The following is a 23,296-nucleotide window of genomic DNA, read 5'->3' on the forward strand; positions in this document are numbered from 1 at the left end:
TAACCACTTCTTAAAAGTGCTGTTCATATAACAAGTACACAAACACCTGCAGAGACATCAAGTAAGCGGCCAACACCCATTGTCCCCAACAGTATGTTCTGGAAAGTGACAGAGGCACTATTAATAATTAACCCTGCTTAAGGCTTCCACTGGGGCAGTTTCTGTAAAGATTGTGTGACAGCCCAGATAACCACCCCAACTCAGCACAGTTCCCACGTATGCCTGTTGCCCTCGCCCGCGACCCTAACAGGAACCCCACTGCTTGCTTTCTGGATTACTGTTTTTATATGTAATGCCACGGTCTAGGAAGCCAAAAAAAACCTCACCATGGTCTCGTTTCCATGGCTTATCTCATGGTAATTCTCCCATGCAAATTTTCTCAATATCCCCCAGCCTGCTTTCTCTTCTGTAAAAAATTAGAAAATTTGGCCTTGAGAGGGAGGGTCAGAAGGCGGTTAATGGCCGTGAAGAAAGTGCTGGGCCTATCTGCTTTGCCCTCTGACTACACAAGGTGGTGTTTCCTCTTGGTCCTAAGACGTCATCATGGGTGTCACGGGCTCTTGCTACATTACTGAAAAGCCAAAGTGAACACTCCTTGCACGCTCTTGCAGCTTTTCCTAGGGGAGATCCAGTTGAAAGGAATAATAAGACTAATTGAAAAGGGCAAATAGGGCCAGCTAATAAAAGATTAACCACTCAGCCCCAGGGCCGCACCAGTCGGTCTGCACTTGCTGTACAACCTCCTTGCACTAGGCAGCGTGACATTTAGGCCCCTGCTTCCCAGGGGGAATGCTCATTTAGCATTCTCAAAAACCAGGATGTGATGGACGCTCGTTGACTCCAGGCACAGTCAATAGTCCAGGCCACCTACCCGCACAATTAGACTCTGAGCTATAGGTCAGATTTCCATACGCTGCATGGCACTCTGGCTTCCTCCCATGAGCAACCCTGTGAGGCTTGTAATGAATTAAATATGGGCCAGGACAGCGTAGGCTGTGGGCCTGCAGCCATTGCCACCATCTGTGCAATGGCGGAAAAGGCCTCAAGTGGACCATGTGGTGCAGTGAGTTAAGACACTGCTCAGGACGCCTGCAACCTACTAACTGAAGTGCCCGAGATTTCCTTCCAGTCTAGCTTCATGCTCACATGCATGAGAGTGAGGTATGATCCATGAACTCGGTCCCTGCCATCCACATGGGAGACTTGGATGGAGTTCCCGGCTCCTGGGTTCAGGGTGGCCCAGCTCTGGCTGATACAATTGAGGAGTGAACAAGTGAACAGAGCTGTCTTTCCTTTATTGGAAAGGTAGATCTACAGAGAAGAGAGACAAAGATCTTCCATCCACTGGTTCACTCCCCAAATGGCCACACTAGCCATCCGAGCCAATCTGAATCCAGGAGCTTCTTCTAGGTCTTCCAGGTGGGTGCACGGTCCCAAGGCTTTGCACCAGATTCAGAAGCTGAAATGGGTCAGCTAGGGACATTGGCAAAGAGAAAGCCACGCATCAGCTCTGGCCAATGCACCTATGCAGGAATGCCAAGCCCAAGGTGGGCATAGCAGGAAACATGGATGGAAACACCTGATCACAGATCTGAGTGCCAGGAGTTCGAGTCAGGGTTGTGCTCCTGAGTTTAGCTTCCCAATAATGCCCACCGTGGGAGGCAGCAGGCAAGTACTGAGCTGCTAGGGTCTCTGCTGCCCACGTGGGAGACCAGGAAGAAACGCAATGCTGGTCTCAGCCCAGTCCAGCCTTGACTACAGCAAGCATCTGCAGAAGGAACCAGCAGGTGGGAGAATCCCATCTGTCTCTAGCTTGCTTTCTGTGTCTCCAACAAATAAGAAAATGCAGAAGCAACATTGCCAGCAATGCTATTTTTTCCCCAAGCCAGAATTTCACACTTTATATATAAACTTTCCTGATTCACAAACTTAACTAATACAAAAACTTTAAAACAAAGCCGAGCAGTGTAATTAATTCAGCCCTAAACCATGAAGGGACTGCAGCATCTCCACAGTTGGGCCCTGTCACCAACAGGTGGCAAAGTGGGTCCCAAAGTGCACTCCCACGTTCCTGGGGGTGAATAATGAGCTGGGCTGTGGAGCTGGGCCTACCAGGAAGGAACACCTGCTTTTTTTGCCTCCCATCCTGCTGTTGCCCCTGACAAGAAGGCAGTGCATGGCATCAGGCCAAGATAATGAGCTAGCAAACCTCTAGTCAGCCAGGCTTAAGCTATGCCCAGGACATCCCTGTGCCCCCTCTGGCTCTGACAGCATAGCTGAGGCACCGTGGACTCCCACAGGCACCCGAGTCCTAGTAGGGCAGAGCCTCCTCCCTCCATGCTGACTTGCCTCTCAGCATCTCACTGTGCACAGCCTTCCCAGGGCGCGGGTCAGGGGTTGGAGGGGAAACTGGCACGGCCCTCTGAGGAGAGTGACTGGCAGGGCCCCCCATCTGAAACAAGCAAGACTCATGCAGCAGCAGCAGACTGAGCACAAAACAACATCCGCTGGATGTCGGTGCTGGGGGCCAGCGAGTTAAGTCACCGCCCGTGATGCTGGCATCCAATGTGAGCACTAGTTTGAGTCCCACCTGCTCCACAGCGGATCCAGCTCCCAGTTCATGCGCCTGGGAAAGCATCTGAAGATGGTCCACGTGCTTGGGCCCCTGCACCATGTGGACATCTGGAAGAAGCTCCTGGGTCCTGGCTTCCAATCTGTCAGCTCTGCCTGTTGCAGCCATTTGGGGAATAAAACAGCAGGTGGAAGACTATCCTTCCTTCTCTCTAACTATGCCTTTCAAATAAAAGAAATCTTTTTTAAAAAAATATTTATTTTAAATTTTCATTGGAAAGGCAGATTTATAGGAGAAGGAGTCCAAGTATCTATTTTTTTGAGATTCATTTTATTTGAGGGCCTGGCACAATAGTCCAGTGGCTAAAGTCCCTGTCTTGAACGTGCCAGGATCCTACATGGGAGCCGGTTCTAATCCCAGCGGCCCCACTTCCCATCCAGCTCCCTGCTGGTGGCCTGGGAAAGCAGTCAAGAATGATCCAAAGCCTTGGGACCCTGTACCCAAGTAGGAGATCCAGAAGAGGTTCCAGGCTCCAGGCTTCAGATTGGTGCAGTTCCAGACACTGTGGCCACTTGGGGAGTGAATCAACAGACAGAAGATCCTCCTCTCTGTACATACAATGTTGCAATAAAAATAAATAGGTCTTTTAATAAAAAAGAGAGGGCCCAGCACAGTAGCCTAGCAGCTAAAGTCCTTGCCTTGAAATGCCGGGATTCCATATGGGCGCTGGTTTTAATCCCAGCAGCTCCACTTCCCATCCAGCTCCCTGTTTGTGGCCTGGGAAAGCAGTCGAGGACGGCCCAAAGCCTTGAGGACCCTGCACCCATGTGAGAGACCCAGAGGAAATTCCTGGCTCCTGACTTCAGATCGGCTCAGCACCGGCCATTGTGGTCACTTGGGGAGTGAGTCATCGGATGGAAAATCTTTCTCTCTGTTTCTCCTCCTCTCTGTATATCTGCCTTTCCAATAAAAATAAATAAATCTTTAAAAAAAGAAAGAGAAACTTATACCCCCACCGCACTCCCATGACCTTCACTGGGAGTGACTGACAGGAAGTGCCTGGGTAGCAGCTGAGTGGCGACGGGGCTCAGAGTGACAGCTGCCGGGGGACTGCTTGGGGAAGTGGCCAGCGGGCTCAGGGAGAGATTCGGATCCTTTTTAAGAGCAGAGAAAGACATGCCCAGCATGACGGCTCAGTGACTAAATCCTTACCTTGCAAGTACCAGGATCCATACAGGCACCAGTTCATACCCCGGCAGCCCCGCTTCCCATCCAGCTCGCTGCTTGTGGCCTGGGAAAGCAGTCGAGGACGGCCCAAAATTTTGGGACCCTGCACCTGCGTGGGGAGACCCAGAAGAAGCTCCTGGCTCCTAGTTTCAGATCAGCTCAGCTCTGGCTATTGCAGTCACTTGGGGAGTGAACCAGTGGACGGAAGATCTTTCTCTGTTTCCCCTTCTCTCTGTAAATCTGCTTTTCCAATAAAAAGAAATAAATATTTTTATAAGAGAGAGAAAGAAAAAAAACAGTGGAGAGATGTACACATGCAAGTTCTCTTCCTGGCCACACTGCTAGAAAGGGGTTAGAGTAAGTTCTGTGAAGTTTTCATTCCTAACAGAAAGATTAAGAACATTAAGGAGAAGGGGGGAAATAAACCTTAGTTTTCACATGTTTTTTTCTTATTCCATGGCAAAAAAAAAAAAAAGTTTTTTTTTTTTAAACTTTGATTGTAAAATCCATTTACCGCACCGGCTCTCCTGCCAGTACCTGTGGGGTCTGGCGCCATCAGCAGGTGTCGCCGGGAACTTTGTTCGGTAAGGGAACACGGACAAGACCCTAAGTGGCAGCTGCGGTCATATCAGACATGTCTTCCCAGGACCCTTGCCCACTGTTTTAAGATGTATCTATCTGAAAGGCTGACAGAATGCGGTGGGAGGAGACACTAAGAGATTTCCCATGCCCTGGCTGAGCTTTCCTTCCCCTGGCTTAGTCCAAGACAGCTGCTCAATTCCATTTCACGCCATTAGATGGCGCCACAACACAGAATTCCTCCAGACAATCCCGGTGATGAGCTGTGCACTTTTATTTAATTACTATTTTCTAAAAAAATCATTCACTTATTCTTATCCGTGATGTAGCACAGGGCTCCCTTTTGCCTCTTCCATGTTTGTGCAACATGGAGAAGCAGTTTCGGCTCACAGGTGTGCCTGCTCCTTCAGCCTCCGGCCCACCGTGGGGAAGTCTCCCGGCCCGGCCAGTGTGGTCCAGGTTAGCATTTCTTCGGCTTGCCGCAGCAGCCTCCAGCAGAGGCACAGCCGGACTTCACGCCGGCCATCTGTTCTGCCAGCTTGAATGGATCTGTGATTACAGCCTGGGACGACAAACCAAAATGCAAAGTTAAGTGGGGTTTGGGAACCCAAGATTTCCATTTGAATTATGTTGATTTACCTAGGAGGAAGATAAAATTGGGTCCCTGGGCAGTAGCGTCTCTCATTCTACTATAAAGGTGGCCATCTCTTCCTGAAGCTTCTGATCACATCAATGCTGCTTTCAAGGTACAACTCATTTTAAAGAAAAAAAAAAACTGTTCATGAAACAGAGACAGAGGCAAAGACAGCAAGATCTCCCACCCATTTGTTCTCTCCGGAACTGGGCTGGGCCTAAGCCCAAACCATGAAGTCAGTTTCACATTTCCCAGAAGGGTGGCAAGCAGCAGGGGACTGCTGGAAACAACCCCACCACCTGTGGCGTCCCAGGGTGGGGTGAGGATGGCGCTGGACAGGGAACTCAGGCTTACAAAGCATTCTAACCCCAAGGCCAATTTCATTTAAAGCTTCCTGTAGGCAGCCTGGGTCGGGCCGGAAGAGGTGATGACGCTCCGTTCTGTTTGCTGGGAGACCCCTCCGTTGAGATTTTGCCCCTTCTGCATCTTCAGCAACATGTGCACAAGACAAGAGGACCCCTTCCCAGCTCTGGGCCCCTCACCAGCCCCAGGGCCCTTGCTAAGCACTGCTCACGTCCACACACTCGAACTGACCAAGGAGGGGGAATGTCTCAAAGCCACAACGATTTCAGCCTTTATTCTCCTCTCACCTCCCGAGGAGCCTCCTCCCACGGCAGTCCCAGTGGGGCCCGTGGAAAAGCTGTCCAGCAGGTGAACGAACCCCTGACCTCAGACACGAATCCACACTACTTATTGCCATTCTCAGCATACAGGCACAGACATGTCATCATGAAACTGACAGCCTCGCAGGCCATTCCCCTCAATGAAGGGACTTAATGGGTGGCCTTGACCTCTCAGGCCCTCAGTTTCCAACTTTTAAAAGGAAGAGGCCTGCAGTGGTGCTGTGGCACAGTACATTAAGCCCCTGCATGCATGACTAGCTTCCCAAACTGCTGTGCCAATTTGAGTCCCAGCTGCTCTGCTTCCAGTCCAGCTTCCTGCTAATGTGACCTGAAAGACAGCCAATGGTGATCTAGCAACTTGGAGTTCCTGCCACCCACGTGGACGGAATTCATGGTTCCTGGCTTCTGCCTGGTCCTGCCTGGCTCCGCAGTCAGCTGGGAATACCAACAAATAGAAGATCTCGATATCTCTCTCCCTGGCACTCTGCCTATTGGATGGATAACTAAAAGTTCCGCCTGGATCTGGGCTCCCTCTGTAAGGCTCACGCCTGGAGGAGCAGGTGCAGCAGCCAGCCCTGCACACACCTAGGAATCCCAAGTCTCCCTGCAGCTCCTGCTGGAAGGAGTAACCCATTTTTTTCATTCTAAAGAATGATCTTCCACAACCTGCTTCTTGGGATGCAATGTCCTAACTTCCCACAGACAAGAACGACATCAACCTCACCTCCCAAGGCATGCTGCTTGGCCTCAAAGACCTCAAGACCGGGAGTTAAGTGAGAGGCCAGCACCTGAGACAGGGCTATGGACTGGGTGAAGGGTCAATGTGGGGATGGTATTGTGGCACAGCACATCAATCCACCACCTGCCACGCCAGAGTCAGGGATGAGAGCACAGGTCTGAGTCCTGGGGGCTCCGCTTCCCATCCCAGAGCCTGCTGACGTTCCACAGAGGCAGCCGGTGACAGCCCAACCCCCAGACCCCCGACATCTGCCTTCCACAGGACGCAGATGGAGCCCTTGGCCCATCAGTCTGGCCCAGCCCCTATGGCTTGTGGGGAGGCCTTCCCTACTGCTACTAAATAAAGGTGCTTCCACCATTCCTACTCTACCCAGGGTTGCTACCCTAAGACTGGGACTCCCTGCTTCCTTTCCATCTTAAATAACAGACAGGGATTCATCCCTTGGATCACTCAGCGTCTGCCTTGTGCAGAGCTCATGGCGTTTCCACATTCCTTACTGCCTCCTGCCCAGCCCCCTTCAGGAAAAGCAGACCAGATGGACGGAATTTTGAAACATGCTCTAATGTGAACTTTGCCTAGACCCACATAGAACAGGTAAAACTCCCTCTTTCAGCTTGGTTTCAGGTTAGAACCACTAACATTAGCCCATGTCAGAGTCTGGCCACCAGGCCTCTCTGGCACCCAACTTGCCAAACCCTAAAGCCCTTCCTCATCCTCCCTCCCTTTCCCTCTTCTCAGCCACATGCGCACTCCCCAAACCTCACCCCTGCCTCCCAACCACATCCCTTCCTTCCAACTCGGAGTCTGGGTCTAACTTAGACAAAAGAAGGCTGCTAGGGGAACGGGCCCTATCGATGACACTGACCCCCCTACACACACACACACACACACACACACACACACACACACTGCTCCCCTCCAAGGGCACCCACAGGTATACCTGATTTTACTGAAACCAATCTCATCTCCTCTGTCCCACCAACTTACATGGGACCCACCATGCTGAGGCTCCCCACAAGCCTGGAACTGCCTTGTACCCCTGACAGTTCCCGAATGTCATCGCCTTCTCCCCCCTAAGTAATTCTGCAGAGTTGTTGGCTCAGGGCAATCCATGTGAGTCCACTGCTATTCAGGCTGTGCTTTTTGATCTTCTGTGCAGATTGTGTAGCATGACGCACCGTGACCCTGTGCTACCATGCAGCCACAGCCCCGTCCAGGTGCAGGCTTGGCAGAGCTCTCCCCAACCACCAGGAAGCAGCGAGCATCTTCTCTTCATGCTCTCATTCCCCTCCTGGAAGAACGCCTTACTATGTTCCGCTGCTCCTAGCCTGGACCCCTTTCGTGGTCCCAAACCCCTACATATCTCTCATCTATACTTCCTCTTAAAATTCCTTTTTTTTTTATAAAGATTTATTCTTTTTTTTTTATTGGAAAGGTGGATATACAGAGAGGAGAGACAGAGAGGAAGATCTCCGTCCAATGGATCACTCCCCAAGGGGCTGCAACAGATGGAGCTGAGCCAATCCGAAGCCAGGATTGGGTCTGTGTGGGTCTAGCCAGCTCCCTCCCGGTCTCCAACACGAGTGCAGGACTCCAAGGCTTTGGGCCATCCTCAAATGCATTCCTAGGCCACCAGCAGGGAGCTGGATGAGAAGTGGGGCTACGCTATCACGCTGGGCCCAAAATGTCTTTTCTTAAAAAATGTATCTATTTAATTGTTTATATTTGAAAGGAAGAGTTATAGAGAGAGGGAGACAGAAAGAAGTCTTCCATCTACTCATTCACGCCCCAAATGGCCACAACAGCCAGGGCTGGGCCAGTCTGAAGCCGGGAAAGTCTTCCAGTTCTCCCACAAGTGTGCTGGGGCCCATGTATTTGGGCTATCCTTCACTGCTTTCCCAGGCCACCAGCAGGGAGCTGAATGGGAAGTGGCACAGCCAGGACTCAAACCAGGACCCAAACGGGATGTCACCCAGGCTGAAACCAGGAGTCAGGAATTCTGTCCCAAGCTCCCTGGTAAGTGATGGGGACTGAGGTACCTGGGACCCCTTGGGCTGCCTTCTCAGGCACTTTTGCTGAATGATGGGATGGAAGCATAGGAGCCAGAGTTCTGAACGGGCACTTTTTCAATGTGGGCTGCAGGTGTCACAAGGGACAGCTTTACCAGCTGTGCTACAACATGGGGCCCTAATGTAAGTAATTCTGCAGTTCCTGTGATTACAACCTTGCCTAGTAACTGAAGCAAGACATGCCATAGCGCAAGTCCCATCTGAGTCATTTCAGATGCTGTGCTATTTTACTAATGCCAGCCTTTTCACGGTAAAATACAAGCTTCTTGCCAGGTTTGAAGGGAAAAAGCAGAAGGTGCTCCCCAAATAGGCTCTACCAAGGCTGGGTGACCAGCCATGGTTGTACCTGTGTGGCTACAGCTGCTGGAAGCCCAGCATGGGCTGCCTGGACAGGCCACCCGGACAGGCCAAGGACCTGTGCCTGGGTTTAGGGTTGGCACGGAGGGCTGCCAGGAGCAAGATGGGCGCATTCTCCCTGCTGAGAGTACAAGGTTACAGTTCTAGGACACACAGCTGCTTCATTTCTTAAATCTTTCTTCAGTGTCAAAAACTCCCAGGTCAAAAACTTGAAGCTGGCCTAGAGACACAGGCCCATCTGCAGACTGAAATACAGACTCACAGACCTCACGCCGAGATAAGCCAGGTCAAGCACGCAGAGCCAGCGTAGCTGCGCCTATCTGAGGTCACAGCTGCCTCTGTACGTGAGTGGCATGCACTCGGGGAGGAAGGCAGGGGGCAGCACTGAGCAAACCACCTGCTCTGCCAGCCCACTCACCCTTGACTTGTTTTTCTGGCAGCAGGAGGCCCCTGAGAACAGCCCTGGAGGAAGCAGCTTCTCCAGTGCTGCCCTCGGACCACTTGCTTTTTAATTTCTGTTGTTGCTGTTTTTGATGTATTTATTTTCACTGAAAAAGCAGATTTACACGAGAAGGAAAGACAAAGATCTTTCATCCAAACTGGTTCATTCCCCAAACGGCTTCAATGGCCTGAGATGAGCTGATCCAAGCCAGGAGCCGGGAGCCTCCTGTTGGTCTCTCATGTGGGTGCAGGGTCCCAAGGAGGTAGTGCTAACACACCAGACTCAAAAGACAATTTGCTAAGGAGCAATATTTAAAAAGCTTAATGTGGTGGGCCAGGCACTTTGGCTTGATGGTTAAAGGGCTAAAGTCCTCATCCTGCATGTTCCAGGATCCCACACGGCACAAGTTCATGTCCTGGCTGCTCCACTTCGCATCTAACTCCCTGCTTGTAGCCTGAGAAAGCAGTCAAAGATGGCCCAAATCCTTGGGACTCTACATCCACAAGGGAGACCCAGAAGAAGCTCCTGGCTTTGGATTGGCTTATCTCTGCTCATTGTGGCCTTTTGGTAAGTGAATCAACAGATGGAAGATCTTCCTGCCTTTCCTTCTCTCCAGAATGTTCTTTTCCAATAAAAACAAATAAATCCAAGAAGAAAAAAGGCTAATGCTCTTGGGAAATGCTATTGGGAAATGGCTAAACTGGGACTTGCACTGTGGCACATAGGTTTAAGCCACCACTTGTGATTCCTGTACCCCATATGGGTACCAATTCAAGTCCCACCTGCTCCACTTTCAATGCAGTCCCCTGCTAATAAACCTGAGCAAAGAAAGATGACTCAAATGCTTGGGCCCTGCTATTCTCATGGGAGTCCTAGATGAAATTTCTGGCTTCTGGCTTTGGCCTGACCCAATGTGAGCATTGCAGCCATTTGGAGAGTGAATCAGCAGATCAAAGATTTCTCCATTTCACCTTCTCTCTCTGTAACTCTGCTTTTAAAACAAATAATCAGGGACCCAGCACAGAAGCCTAGTGGCTAAAGTCCTTGCCTTGAACACTCCGGGATCCCGTAAGGGCACCGGTTCTAATCCCAGCTGCTCCATTTCCCACCCAGCTCCCTGCTTGTGGCCTGGGAAAGCAGTCAAGAATGGCCCAAAGCCTTGGGACCCTGCACCCATGTGGGAGACCTGGAGGAAGTTCCTGGTTCCTGGCTTCGGATCAGCACAATACCAGACATTGTGGTCACTTAGGGAGTGAATCATCGGACAGAGGATATTTCCCTCTGTCTCTTCTCCTCTCTCTATATATCTGACTTTGCAATAAAAATAGTAAATAAATCTTTAAAAATAAAAAAAGAAAGTAACAGATCCTCTGCCCCATCTGCACACATTAGGCCTGCTTCTATGGTCTATTAGGCTGTGCTTCAGCCTTTGGTGCTAACATGCAATAAGGACACTGGTTTGAGTCCCAGCTGCTCCACTTCTCATCCAGCTTGTGGCCTGGGAAAGCAGCAGAGGATGGCTCAAAGCCTTGGGACCCTGCACCCACGCGGAAGCTCCTGGCTACAGTGCCTCCAATCAGCCCAGCTCCAACCATTGCGGCCATTTGGGGAGTAAATCAGTAGATGGAAGATCTCTCTGTCTCTCCTTCTCTCTGTGACTCTGCCTTTCAAGTAAAAACAAGTCAATAAAATCTATAGGAAAAAATCTACACACACATTCTCTTTCCAGGAGTCCAAGGGTATCTGTAGGTATGTAGGTCCTTCTATAGCACACCCAGAGAGGTATCTCCAACTCCAGGACAGGACTGAGAAAATTTAGTTAGGAAATAAGCATTTGACAGATATGAAGACACCAGAAGGCCATGGTGGTCAACCCCAAAGGCTTGGATTTGTTCTTGCTGTTGTGGCGGCCTGGAACAAATACGATCATTTATTTAAATGGTTCTCTGTAACAGGGACTTGTGGGCCCAACAAACCTTGGGTTCCAATACAGGACAGGCTCCAGAGGTCAACAACTTCTCCGTCAAAGGCTCAAAGAGAAAATCCTGGGCAAATCGTGAATTCTTCAAGATAATTGCTGTTTCTTCATCCACTTCTAGGGCTTCACCTTTCTAAAGAGCAGCATAAAACACACACACACATACATGAAGGGAAGCCATCCTAGGGGCCAAAGCAGAATGCCCAAAGTTCTCGAACGCAGCTTCTGACCCAGGGCTCCCCTCCAGGGCAGGCCCTGCTGCGCTTATTTTAGGTGGTGTGCCCAGTATCTTTGGCAGCCTTTTTGACCAAGGACCCTCATCACTCCCATGGCTGCTCTGTCCCCAGATGATCCACAGGAGCCATCTCTCTCTCTGAGCTGTACCCGGGGCAATGGCAGGGAAGTGCCCAGCCCTGGCTGCCCACAGCCAGAACCTAAACACTCTATGTGGGCTGAGAGCTCCAAAGAATGAAATGCTAAGTCCTCCCATCTTTGGGGCAAATGAGGACATTCCCTTCTGTCAAATTCCAGAATGTACCACATGCATTGCTAGCCATATTATTACTAACCCTTATAGCAACTCTGCAAAGGAACCATTATTATTACACTTCTATAGCCGAGTAAACTGAATCTCAATGAACTTGGGTGACATACTCAACTTCACCCCAGCAATAAGAAACATACCCAGAACTGGTGCCCAAGCATCTGATGCCAAAGCCTGTCTGTGGTTTTCCGAATTTTGTTTGCTTGTTTTGTTTTACAGATTTATTTATTTTTATTGGAAAATCAGATATACAGAGAAGAGGAGAAACAGAGAGGAAGATCTTCTGTCCACTGATTTACTCCCCAGATGGCCATAACGGCCAGAGCAGAGCTGATCTGAAGCCAGGTGCCTCATTCTGGTCTCCCATGTGGGAGCAGGGTCTCAAGGGTTTCAGCCATTCTCCGCTGCTTTCCCAGGACACAAGCAGGGAGTTAGATGGGAAGTAGGGCCGCCGGAAGACACGAACCGGCACCCATATGGGATCCTGGCATGTGCAAGACTACCATGCCGGGCCCGGTTTTCTGTTTTGAGAAAAGAAAGCTTACTGGATAAAGAGTGATAAAAATACTAATTTGCATCATCATCAATGCTACAACCCCTTGATTCCGTGATATAATTAAACAATAGGAATACTTATGCCACAATCCTAATCTTTTCTATTGCATTTCTCTTTAGTGGTATTTCTTTGATATTAGAAGAAAGCATCTCATGAAGAGTAGTAACTGTATCGTGGTTATACAGGCGTTTATTTTATTTCTCAGAGATATAAACTGAAACATGGAGGGATACAGTACCATGTTGTCTGCAACATAATTTCCACAATGTAACAAATTCAGATACGTGCACATATATGTACATACTTATACATGCAAAAAAAAACAGAGTACAAAAAAATGCTTTCAAGTGGTAAAGTAATGAGCATATGATCACTGACTGTACAAAATTCTTGAAACTTTTCTGTCTTTAAAAACATTTTTAGGGCCCAGCATGGTGGCCTTACATGCAGCAGGATCCCATTTGGGCACCAGTTCATGTCCCGGCTGCCCACTTTCCATCCAGCTTCCTGCTTGTGGCCTGGGAAAGCAGTAGAGGATGGTCCAAAACCTTGGGACCCTCCACCCATGTGGGAGACCAGGAAGAAGCTTCTGGTTCCTGGCTTTGGATTGGTTCCACTCTTATCATTGTAGTTACTTGGGGAGTGAATCAACGGATGGAAGACCTTTCTCTCTGTAAATTTAACTTCCCAGGTCCCGGCAGCGTGGCCTAGCGGCTAAAGTCCTTACCCTGAATGCGCCAGGATCCCATAAGAGCACCAGTTCTAATCCCAGCTGCTCCACTTCCCATCCAGCTCCCTGCTTGTGGCCTGGGAAAGCAGTCAAGGACAGCCCAATGCCTTGGGACCCTGCACCAGTGTGGGAGACCTGGAGGTGGTTCCTGGCTCCTGGCTTCGGATCAGCTCAGCACCAGCTATTGCAGTCACTTGGGGAGTAAATCATCGGATGGAAGATCTTCCTCTTTGTCTCTCCTCCTCTCTGTATATCAGTCTTTTCAGTAAAAATAAATAAATCTTTAAAAAAAAAACTTTTCAGTAAAAATAAATCTTTGAAAATGTGTAATAAATATTGGGTGTAAATAATCTTTCTGCTCTGCTCACCAAACCCACATACAGGCCAGCGCCGTAGCATAGCAGATAAAGCCTCTACAGGCGCCAGTTCTAGTTCTGGCTGCTCCACTTCCATTCCAGCTCCCTGGTAATGTGCTTCTAAAAGCAGCAGAGAAAGACCCAAGTGCTTGGGAACCTGCATCCATTTGAGACCCAGAGGGAGCCCCTGGCTCCTGGCTTCCGCAAGGTTCAGCTCCAGCTGTTAAGGCCATCTGGGGAGTGAATCAGCAGATGGGAGCTCTCCATTTCTCTCTCCTTCTGTAAATATGTCTTTCTAATACAAATAAATAAATCTTTAAAAACAAAAAATATGAGCAGCAGTGAAAGTTGGAGAGAAGGTGTCTATAGCAAGGATGAGAGGAGAAAAGAATGCCAGGAGCTACGGGAATTTTCCTTAATTTTCCTTAATTTTACCTTAAATGTGAAATTTGCATCAAATACCAGTTCCTTTTCGTGTCCTGGGATCCCTCCTCTGTAAGTAACTTGGCATCTTTCAGTTGGCCCTGTCTTTGGTAGCTTGAAGAGGCGAAATGTTGCAGAAACAAAACGACAGTCACCTGAAAACAGCATTTGCTCACGGTCATCTCCAGCATGCCAACATCAGCGAGCTGGCTCAGCAATGCGGACAAGCACGTCCCAGCGTGGTCTCCGCTTCCCACACCACCAGTTGTTTTTCGAGGCTTCACTCGTTACTGGATGAGCTCAAAGCACTTGATTAAATGCCAGTCTTCTGGAGGTTGCCATGATGCCAGGGACAACAGCCTGGCCCCTCACGACAGCACAAAGCCCCCATCAATGAGAAAAACTGCACAGACACAAGCCACCACAGGTGAACAGCTTAGGCTAGCCCCGCTACGATTTCTTACCGATCACTCCTTCCAGGTCTTTGTTTTGAACTGTAACAAGATTGGCAGCAACTAAACGTGGAGGGCAGAACCCAATTTTTTGGGCAAAGTTGGCAAGATCTTTCCAGTACAAAGCACCTCCAAGGCACTCACCTTAAAAAAAAAAAAAAAGTGGGAAAAATCACAGGTTAATCAACACTTGAGACAGCATTAAGGAAATCATTCTTTCTATAATTGATTAAGATGTGGCATCAGTTGACAGACACACACGCAGGTCCCATAGATAGAACTCAACCTAAGCATACCCTAAAGTCTAGAAGGTCATGGTCAAAAGCGGGGTGCCCAGTAATACACTCTGGAAACCACTCTCTGGTGTTTTGGTCCCATCCAGCTGTGCTAGGTGAATAAAACTGGATGAAAAAGAAATTACAGTACTGCCTACTGGCTTCAGATTCACCTCCTAGTGATCTGCCACTAAAATGATAATTAGTACTAAGATTCATAGACTTTAAACAATTTTTTTCAAATAAAAAATGTTCAAATAAATTGGAAATAAATGTAATAATCTCCAGGGGGAAAATGGCTAGCGTATGGTAAAACTGTACAACACAGTTGTTTAATACAAGTATTTTAAAAGTATTTTAGGATGGGGTTAGTGCAGCACTGAAGTCGCTTCTCAGGATGCCCACATCCCGCTTTGGAACGCCTGTTTGGGGCTGGCACTGTAGCTCAACAGGCTAATCCTTCTTGTATCACCATATGGGCACCGGTTTGTGTTCTAGCTGCTCCATTTCCCACCCAGCTTCCTGTTTGTGGCCTGGGAAAAACAGTAGAGGACGGCCCAAAGCCTTTGGATCCTGCACCCAAGTGGGAGACCCAGAAGAAGCTCCTGGCTTTTGGTTTTGGATCAGCTCAGCTCCTACCACTGTGGCCACTTAGAGGGTGAATCAGCAGTCGATGGAGTACCTTTATCTCTCCTCTCTGTAAAATCTGTCTCTCCAATAAAATAAATACATCTTTTTTAAAAATGCTGTTTCATGTCCCAGTTACTCCATCAAAAGTGGTACTGCCAATCTTTTTTCTTTTTTTAAGATTTTTAAATTTTTATTGGAAAAGCAAATCTGCAGAGAGAAGGAGAGAGACATCTTCTGTCCACTGGTCCACTCCCCAAGTGGCTACAACAGCCAGAGCTGAGCTGAGCTGACCAGGAGCTTCTGCCAGGTCTCCCATGCAGATGCAGCGTCCCAAGGCCTTGGGCCATCCTCTGCTGCTTTCCCAGGCCACAAGCAGGGAGCTGGATGGGAAGTAGAGCAGCCCAGACATGAATGAGTGCCTCAATAGGATTCTTGCTTGTAAGGCAAGGATTCAGCCACTAGGCTATCATACCATGCCCAATCTCTCTCTTTGTTAAAGAACTATTATCTAACTTTCTAACAAAGTCCACTCACTATTGTGTAATAAGAAAAAAGCTGACATAATTTATTTTAAAAGTAAAACGTTTTGTGTTCACATACTAAGTGAGCATAGTGCGCATGGATCCCAACTGCCAGGGATTCCACTAACAGAAGGTAGCTGAAGGTAGGACTGCCACTGGTACTGGGCACGAGTGGCTTCAGGGGGCACCCACAGTCCACCTTCAGTTTCATGGACTTTTTCACACTCACTGTCCACCGAGCCTCTGGGACAGCTTTTGTATTTAATAGTCTGGTCAACAATGATTCCAGATGATTTCTCTGGTCCAAGGCCATATCCCTAGTGACTCGTAGAGCAGGAAGGCAACCCTGGCCTCCTACCCTTCCCCTGCGTGAGCTCACACCTGGCTCCCTGCACTCTGAGGTTCTGCCTTCAATCACAGCCCGGGGGCAATACCCACCCCATAAAACCCGGTGACTCCTGACTCCCTCCGACAGTTCAAGGCTGGCATAGACGTCACTGAAGTAGAGCTCCCCACCATGCTGAAAGAGAGCTGTGTTAGTTCAAACAAGGTTACAGATTACATTGATCCCAGATAAAAATGGCATGAGAGAACAAAGTCAAGTTTGAAAACAAGGGGAATGTTTGCGCTGACCCTCCCACCAGCCACTAATAGCTGCCTCCCCAGTTGCAACCAATGGCAAGCCTCAGGGTTGTATTTTCAGAGACCTATGCAACAGGTACTAAAACTGCTAGGAGTTGCTCTTCTACATAAAGATACCAGGTTATCCCTCATTTTTAAAAATCAATCTAGGGCCTGGCATGGTAGCCTAGTGACTAAAGTCCTCGCCTTGAACGTGCCGGGATCCCATATGGGTGCCAGTTCTAATCCAGGCAGCTCTACTTCCCATCCAGCTCCCTGTTTGTGGCCTGGGAAAGCAGTCAAGGACAGCCCAAAGCCTTGGGACCCTGCACCCACGTGGGAGACCTGGAGGAAGTTCCTGGCTCCTGGCTTCGGATCGGCACAGCACCGGCCGTTGCGGTCACTTAGAGAGTGAATCATTGGAGGGAAGATCTTCCTGTCTGTCTCTCCTCCTCTTTGTATATCCGACTTTGTAATAAAAATAAAATAAATCTTTTTTAAAAAAATCAATCTAATACACAGGTTGCCTTAGGTTGATGAGTAAGTAGCGAAAGAAAACCAGCATCCCATAAATTCCTATCCCCTAAAAACTATATCATTTTCTGATAAAGGTTACTTGGTTTTATAACAAATTATGTATATTTACTTGAAAGGCAGAGTTAGAAAGTTGGGGGGGGGGGGTCAGAGAGCTTCTATCCTCTGGTTCACTCCCAAATGGCTATAAGGGCCAGGGTTGGGTTACACTGAAGCCAGGAGCTTCTTCCAGGTCTCCCACACAGGTGCAGAGACCCAGGCATTTGGGCCATCTTCCACTGCTTTCCCAGGTGCATTAGCAGGGAGCTAGGTCAGAAGTGGAACAGCTGGCACTAGAACCAGCCCTCATATGAGATGCTGGCACCACAGGCAATGGCTTTACCTACTACACTAGAATACCAGACCCATAATAGAATATGTTTTTAAAATATTACCCTTAAAATCTAAGGCAAATAGGGGCCAGTGTGATGGCTCAACTGGCAAATCCTCCACCTGCAGAAACCAGCATCCCATATAGGCACTGGTCATGTCGCAGCTACTCCACTTCCCAGCCAGCGCCCTGCTCGTGGCCTGGGAAAGCAGCAGAGGATGACTCAAAGCCTTAGGACCCTGCACCCACATGGGAGACCTGGGAGAAGCTACTGGTTCCTGGCTTTGGATCAGCTCAGTTCCAACCATTGTAGCCACTTGGGGGATGAACCAGTGAATAGAAGATCTTTCTCTGTTCTCTCCTTCTCTCTGTAAATCTATTTTTCCAATAAAAAATAAATAAATTTTTTAAAAATCTAAAGCAAATGAATAAGCAGGAACTTGAAATCGTAGGTAATAAGTACAGAGATCTGGAGTCTACAATGTCTCTTTTTTCATAGCTACACCTGGGCAAGGACTGTGAGCTGGCCTATACAACCCCATCTGAACAAACACAGCATTTAACTGTTAGCTACACAGACGCTGCTGTCTGAGCTTCAACACGGTGCCACAACCCGAATCTCCGACTCTTGTGTCTTTTATGAGACACAGCTCAGAGACCTATGCAAGCCATGCCACTTCTGCAAGTTCTCTTCTAAAAAACAGTCCACCTTCTTTCACTTTCCAGAGAGCTGAAAGTCCTAACAGATAAAGAGGAAGTTGGGGCATCCGTTTGGCCTAGGGGCTGAGCTGTCTGCATGCTGCCATCTCTGGCTTCCTTGCTAAAGCAGACCCTGAGCCACAGCAGTGATGACTCAAGTCACAATTCCTGCCACCCATAGACAGGACCTGGCTGAGTCCCTGGCTCCTGGCTTCAACCCTTCAGCTGTCAGCAAGCACTCAAGGGGTGAACCAGTGAAGAGTGCTCACTCACTCTCTCTTGCTGCCTCTCAAATAAAACATTTTCAAAGCAGAAGAGTAGGTTGCTCTTGGAAACAGTGCTGGCGCTGGAACAGCATGTCCGTGGCCCACTTGGGTCACCAGCTCCACAGGTCGGGGCTTCCCAGGTTCACGTGCAGCAGCAAGATGCCCAGGCTCTCAGCTTGAGCTACAGTCCTGAGCCTGGGATGTGTTGCCAGCTCAGAAGGAGAAGAAACCATAGCCAGGGCACCCCGGGCTGCCCTCTCCCTGCCACTTCGTTTTCATTGAGTTCATAAATGCAAAGCTTGGACTCGGTTTGAAGGGGACAGGAAAGGGCAGAAGGCTCAGCAAGCAGAGGTGACCAGTCCCTGCCCCTCTCACCTTCAGCACTCGGTAGGCCTCCTGCAGCACTTGCTGCTTATCAGGCACAAGGTTAATGACACAGTTTGAGCTACAAAACAAAAACAAAACAAATGTCACATCCTGCAAATCACACGCTACTACGAGAGCTTCAAATCCTTTTAGCTCCTTCAGTGGCTCTCATCACTCTGTCAAGCCTTCACCATCCTCCCACGTTCCCCCTCCTCCTCTGCCTTTTCCCCCACAGTAAGAGATGGGCAGAATGTGTAAAAACCTCAGCACATCACTAGCAAGTTTGAAGGTGATGCAGAAAACCCAGGCAGGATTCTCACTGGCTTCTTACCTGATGTTCCTCCAGCCACAAAACCAGGCCCCGAATGCCTACTGTACCAGTGTTTCTTAAGCTCCATGGGAAAAGGCTAATGCCTCAAAGGCAGTCATCACTTGGGCATGAACTGAGAACTCAGAAGGGAAGCAGGGAATCCCACAATCTGCCAGGGAAATGATAACCATGTCCTACATGAGTATGGACGGACCACGCATGTGCCCGTGGTCCTGTGAGATGCTAACGAGCTGAAAAAATCCCATCACTAAGGAATGCTGTGACGTGGCTCTCGTGTGTGCTGATGCCCATGCAAGTTGTTTTGCATCACAACCAAATCATCTATTAATTATTTTCCCATGAACCTTTTAAAGTACTCTCATGTGTTCCATACAGCCTGAGTGTGTCATCGGGTACACCACCTCAGGCTGTATAAATTCATGCTATTCTGTGTGCAAATGACAAAACCATTTAACAATACATTGCTAAGTGATGCACAACCGTATTATAAAGACACCAGGTCAACGTGTACCATAGGAGCAGATTATGATCCTGCTGGCTTTTTGGGGCTCATTGGTTTACGGATAAACAAAGTAGATTTTCTCTTGGGCTAATATATTCTGCACTGCGAACCTCTCATATAAGCGCCATCCCTTTACTAAGACATTGCCAAGTTTAATTTGCTAGCCTGGATGAGAGACAGTTCAACAAAAAAAGTGATGGTCTGTGTGTTCAGAAGGCAACAGGCTACACTGTAGCAGTAAGGGCACAGACGTACATCACAATATCATAACTCTCATCCTTGATCCCGGCTTCCGCCAGCTTCTCAATGTAGCCGTGAATAAAAGTCACATTGGGTGTTTGGAAGCCAAATTTTTCCATGTGATAGTCAAGATACTTTTTTGCCATTTCCACCTAAAGAAAGAGAAACACAGATTGAATAATTAACGTCTTTTCAAACTACACTGTTTTTCCCTTAACACTTTCCTATAACTATGGAAATCTTCTTCCCCATATTGAATATGTACACAAGGTTGCTATGGGCACACAGGCTATACCACCGACTGGTATATACATCCCCACAACATGTTTGGCTGGAACAAACTTCTCACAGCTCAAAATCCAGCAGCTCACTGTGAGATCCAAATACTAAGAGCAAACTTCAGACTCCGTGCTTCCCCAAAAGAACCTGGAGCGGCCTGAGTATTCTGCCTCTGGGTCAGGAAGCAGGGGCCTGGGGGTGGGGAACAGAGGCCAGCTGGCTGTGGTGAGCAGTGGCCTTGGTCCACCATCCTTGAAGAGGGAGGTGTTATCTCTCAAGAATGCCTCGGGAGTGCTCTCCTCCCTGCCCTCCACCTCCTCACCTGCTCTCCAGTCATGTCAATCCCAGTGACATGCCCCTTATCACCGACCAGCTGACTGAGTGCATAGCAGTCTCGGCCGCTTCCACTGCCCAGATCCAAAACCCAGCAGCTCTGCAGACGCTCTGGGATGACCAGACCACAGCCATAATACCTGGGAAGTTCAAAGGTCACATGGCCAGAGGAGATTAGAAGACATGGCGCCACTCAACTGTGTACATCAATCCCCCCTCCCCTTTTCTTTTTTCATCTCTGTTGCTGTGTAGGTGTTCAATCTACCAAGCACAAAGCTGGAAGTATTCCCGCAGGACAGAACAGTACCTGCCTGATCCCGCATGGCTGAGCACAGCACCAGGTGCTCAGAGTTTAAATTCACCATCTATAAGATGTGCTGAGCAAATATACCTAGGCATTAATTAGCTCATGCATGGTATCTGGCCTGGCGCTGGGCATTAAGGAAGGAAGAAAAGTAAAGAGACTTCTGATCCCAATATGGGGATGTCAAACACAAGCCCAGACAGCACATGACATACTGATGGATGAGTGGCACGGGGAGCAAGGGCTGGGCAGACTGGAGAAGAGGGGGCTCCAGGGGCCCCAGAAACCTTCGTGAAGTAGGCAGGGCACCAGGGAAAGCATTGCAGATGGATAACTGTTGGCTGAGCAAGGAAAGGAAAAGCTCAGAGGGAGGACCAAGCTGTGGGCCCTCTGAAACATCAGGTCCCAGGCATGGGACACACCCTGAGGGGGTGGGAGGGGTTCTTCAGGGTTAGACAAGACAGCCAGGCGGCATGGAGGGGCCGAGCTGGATTGGCACCAACCATCTCTTGGAAAGGCTGTCACTGGGGGGGGATGCGGGGAAGGGGGCTCCAGTGCGGGGGTGGGGGGTGACATAGGGCATTCTACCGCAAGGCTACTTCCTCGTGCACATTCCGCAGGGCCTCCCGGACGTGCGCAGGCATAGGCCCAGCTGGAGTGACACAAGCATTGGCCTGGAGGTCCGCGGAGGTCTTCAGCACCTTTCCGTAGTACTCCTGACCAGTGAAAAACGAGGGCCAGAAAGAGGAAACAAGAGTTAGCGAGCAGGTGTGCCGCGGCCATCCCCGACTACACCCCATCCGCCCCACCAACCCGGCAGGCTGAACTCGGTTCCCTGCCAAGCTCTAAGCCAGCGCCGGCCCTGCCCCCACTCGAGGCGAGCACCAGGAGCGTGGGCCTCTAGGACTTCTACAGGCCCCGGATTCCCTGCTGAGGCCCCGCGGCTCTCACCTGCACGTCCCTCAGGATCTCAGTGTCGCTGGAGGTGGCCACTGCCGACAGAGAGGGGGGAGGGGGAGAAAAGGCAGCTGTGGGTCGGGCAGGGGGAGGGCATGCAGCGGACAGGGAAGTAGTGCGGGAAGGGCCAGCCGCGCTCGGGCTCTTGGTTGGCCCCAGGAGGAGGGGTCTCTGCGCCTGCCTTGGGGGGCCGGGGCGGGCTGGTGAGGGGCGCACACTTACTGTCTGTCTGCGGGCCCTGCGACGCTGCACCTTGGCCCCAGCAGGCGGGTCCGGATCCCGCGCGCCAGAGGCCCCGCCCCGGCGCAGGCTGCTCCGTGCACTTGCACCAGCGCCCTTCGGCATTACCAGCTGAATCAGTCATTTGGGCCTAGAGGCCCGTGCTCAAGTTTAAAGAATGAATTCAGCCTTTCTCAATCTACTGTTTAAAAGCAGATTACTGAGATCTAATTGGCATTCGGAGAAGTAGGGTTCTGGGTATTCTGAAGAACCGGGACAAGCCCTATAACGAAAGCTAGAGTAGTTCCCCGGCCCGGGTTGTTTCTGCCTTCTTTAGAATCAATCCCCTCTTTTCCCACCGCCGCCGCTCCAGAATGTTCTACAGATGAAATCCTTACCGTGTGTAATTGTTCTGTTTGGGGTGTACTTAGGTAAGCAATATTGCTATATTTGTTTCCACCTCTGGTACTTTTGGGACAATTTGTTGAGTAGGAGCCTGGAGGGAGTAAGGGGGAAAAAGCACCTGCTGGAGGAGCCCCGCATTTTACACACAAAGTCCCACCCATCACCCGGATCACTTTATAGGTGGTTCCTGCCTTGCCCCAAGGAAGTCACCCTTGGGGTGCTCCTCTGCCTGGAGTCAGGCGGGCTGACAACACTGGGTGCCTAAACCTTAGGAGGGATTTTCTCTACTGTGTACCTTGTTAGAACTGGACGCATTCCCTTCCAAGCCCCCATCTGAATACAGGCTGAGCTCACAGCCCTTTCCTGAAATGCCCTCCTGGTCTATCTTCCAAGGGATGCCCACCGACCTGTCAGCTGTGTTCTCTCTATCCGGCTATGGGGCCCTGCTTTCCTGTCTGAATGGCTGGGTGCTAGCCCTCAGACTCCACCTGGAGAGCTGCCCATCCATGCTGACGGATGCCCCGCCCCCACTTGACCTTGTCACTCTTCTTTATCTTACCACTCCTGTCTCATGCCTCAACTCCTTCTTGTATGAAAAAAATCTCTATTCCACCCTTCTCTAACAAAAATCACTTAGATTTTTGGCAAGCATATAAATGGTGAGAACACGCCTAAATGTTAGTTTTCAATATATTCTCTCCACAAAATGAGGTTCTGGCTGAGCCTCCGCCAGCAGTGCTGGCATCCCATATGGGCACCGGCTCATGCCCCAGCTGCTACACTTCTGATCCTGCTTTCTGCTTGAGACCTTGGAGAGCAGTGGAGGAAGGTTCAAGTTCCTGGGAGGAGCCCCTGGCTGGGAGGAAGCTCCCGGCTCCTAGCTTTGGATCAGCTCAGCTCCAGCTGTGGCAGTCTTTGGGGGAGTGAACAAGCAGATGGGAGATCCTTCTCTCTGTTTGCCTCTCTCCTTCTAATTCAGATTTCAAATAAAAATGAATTTTTTAAAAAGTAAAATGTTTTATTTATTTATGTAGGGGAGGGAGAGACAGAGTGAGTAAACTCCCATCCAATGACTCAACTCAGCAAATACCCTCGATGGCCAG

At 49.6% G+C, this 23,296-nt stretch overlaps 1 protein-coding gene across 1 annotated transcript; it reads right to left on the reverse strand.

Moving 5' to 3' along the window:
• Positions 1-4,317: 4,317 nt before the first annotated feature.
• On the reverse strand, positions 4,318-21,868 carry AS3MT (arsenite methyltransferase). The gene is made up of 11 exons (XM_040992191.1): positions 21,792-21,868; positions 21,564-21,604; positions 21,201-21,328; positions 20,298-20,448; positions 19,712-19,848; positions 18,633-18,702; positions 16,206-16,287; positions 14,354-14,485; positions 13,902-14,044; positions 11,279-11,413; positions 4,318-4,940 (listed from the first exon to the last, which is right to left on the reverse strand). Coding segments are annotated over exons 1-11 (1,122 nt in total). The 5' UTR covers positions 21,793-21,868; the 3' UTR covers positions 4,318-4,838.
• Between the last annotated feature and the right edge of the window lie 1,428 nt (positions 21,869-23,296).

The sequence above is a fragment of the Ochotona curzoniae genome, unplaced genomic scaffold, assembly GCF_017591425.1.
Source record: "Ochotona curzoniae isolate NIBS_2020 unplaced genomic scaffold, NIBS_Ocur_1.0 contig_66, whole genome shotgun sequence".
In the NCBI taxonomy this organism is placed as follows: Eukaryota; Metazoa; Chordata; class Mammalia; order Lagomorpha; family Ochotonidae; genus Ochotona; species Ochotona curzoniae.

Bases quoted from the DNA above. Each gene is read 5' to 3' on its own strand.
- AS3MT (XM_040992191.1), bottom strand. The intron at 14,486-16,205 runs GTGGGTATTGCC...TTTTTTTTTAAG, and splicing joins GAGTCACCGGGTTTTATGGG to GTGAGTGCCTTGGAGGTGCT. The intron at 14,045-14,353 runs GTAAGAAATCGT...TGCTGTTTTCAG, and splicing joins AGACCTGGAAGGAGTGATCG to GTGACTGTCGTTTTGTTTCT.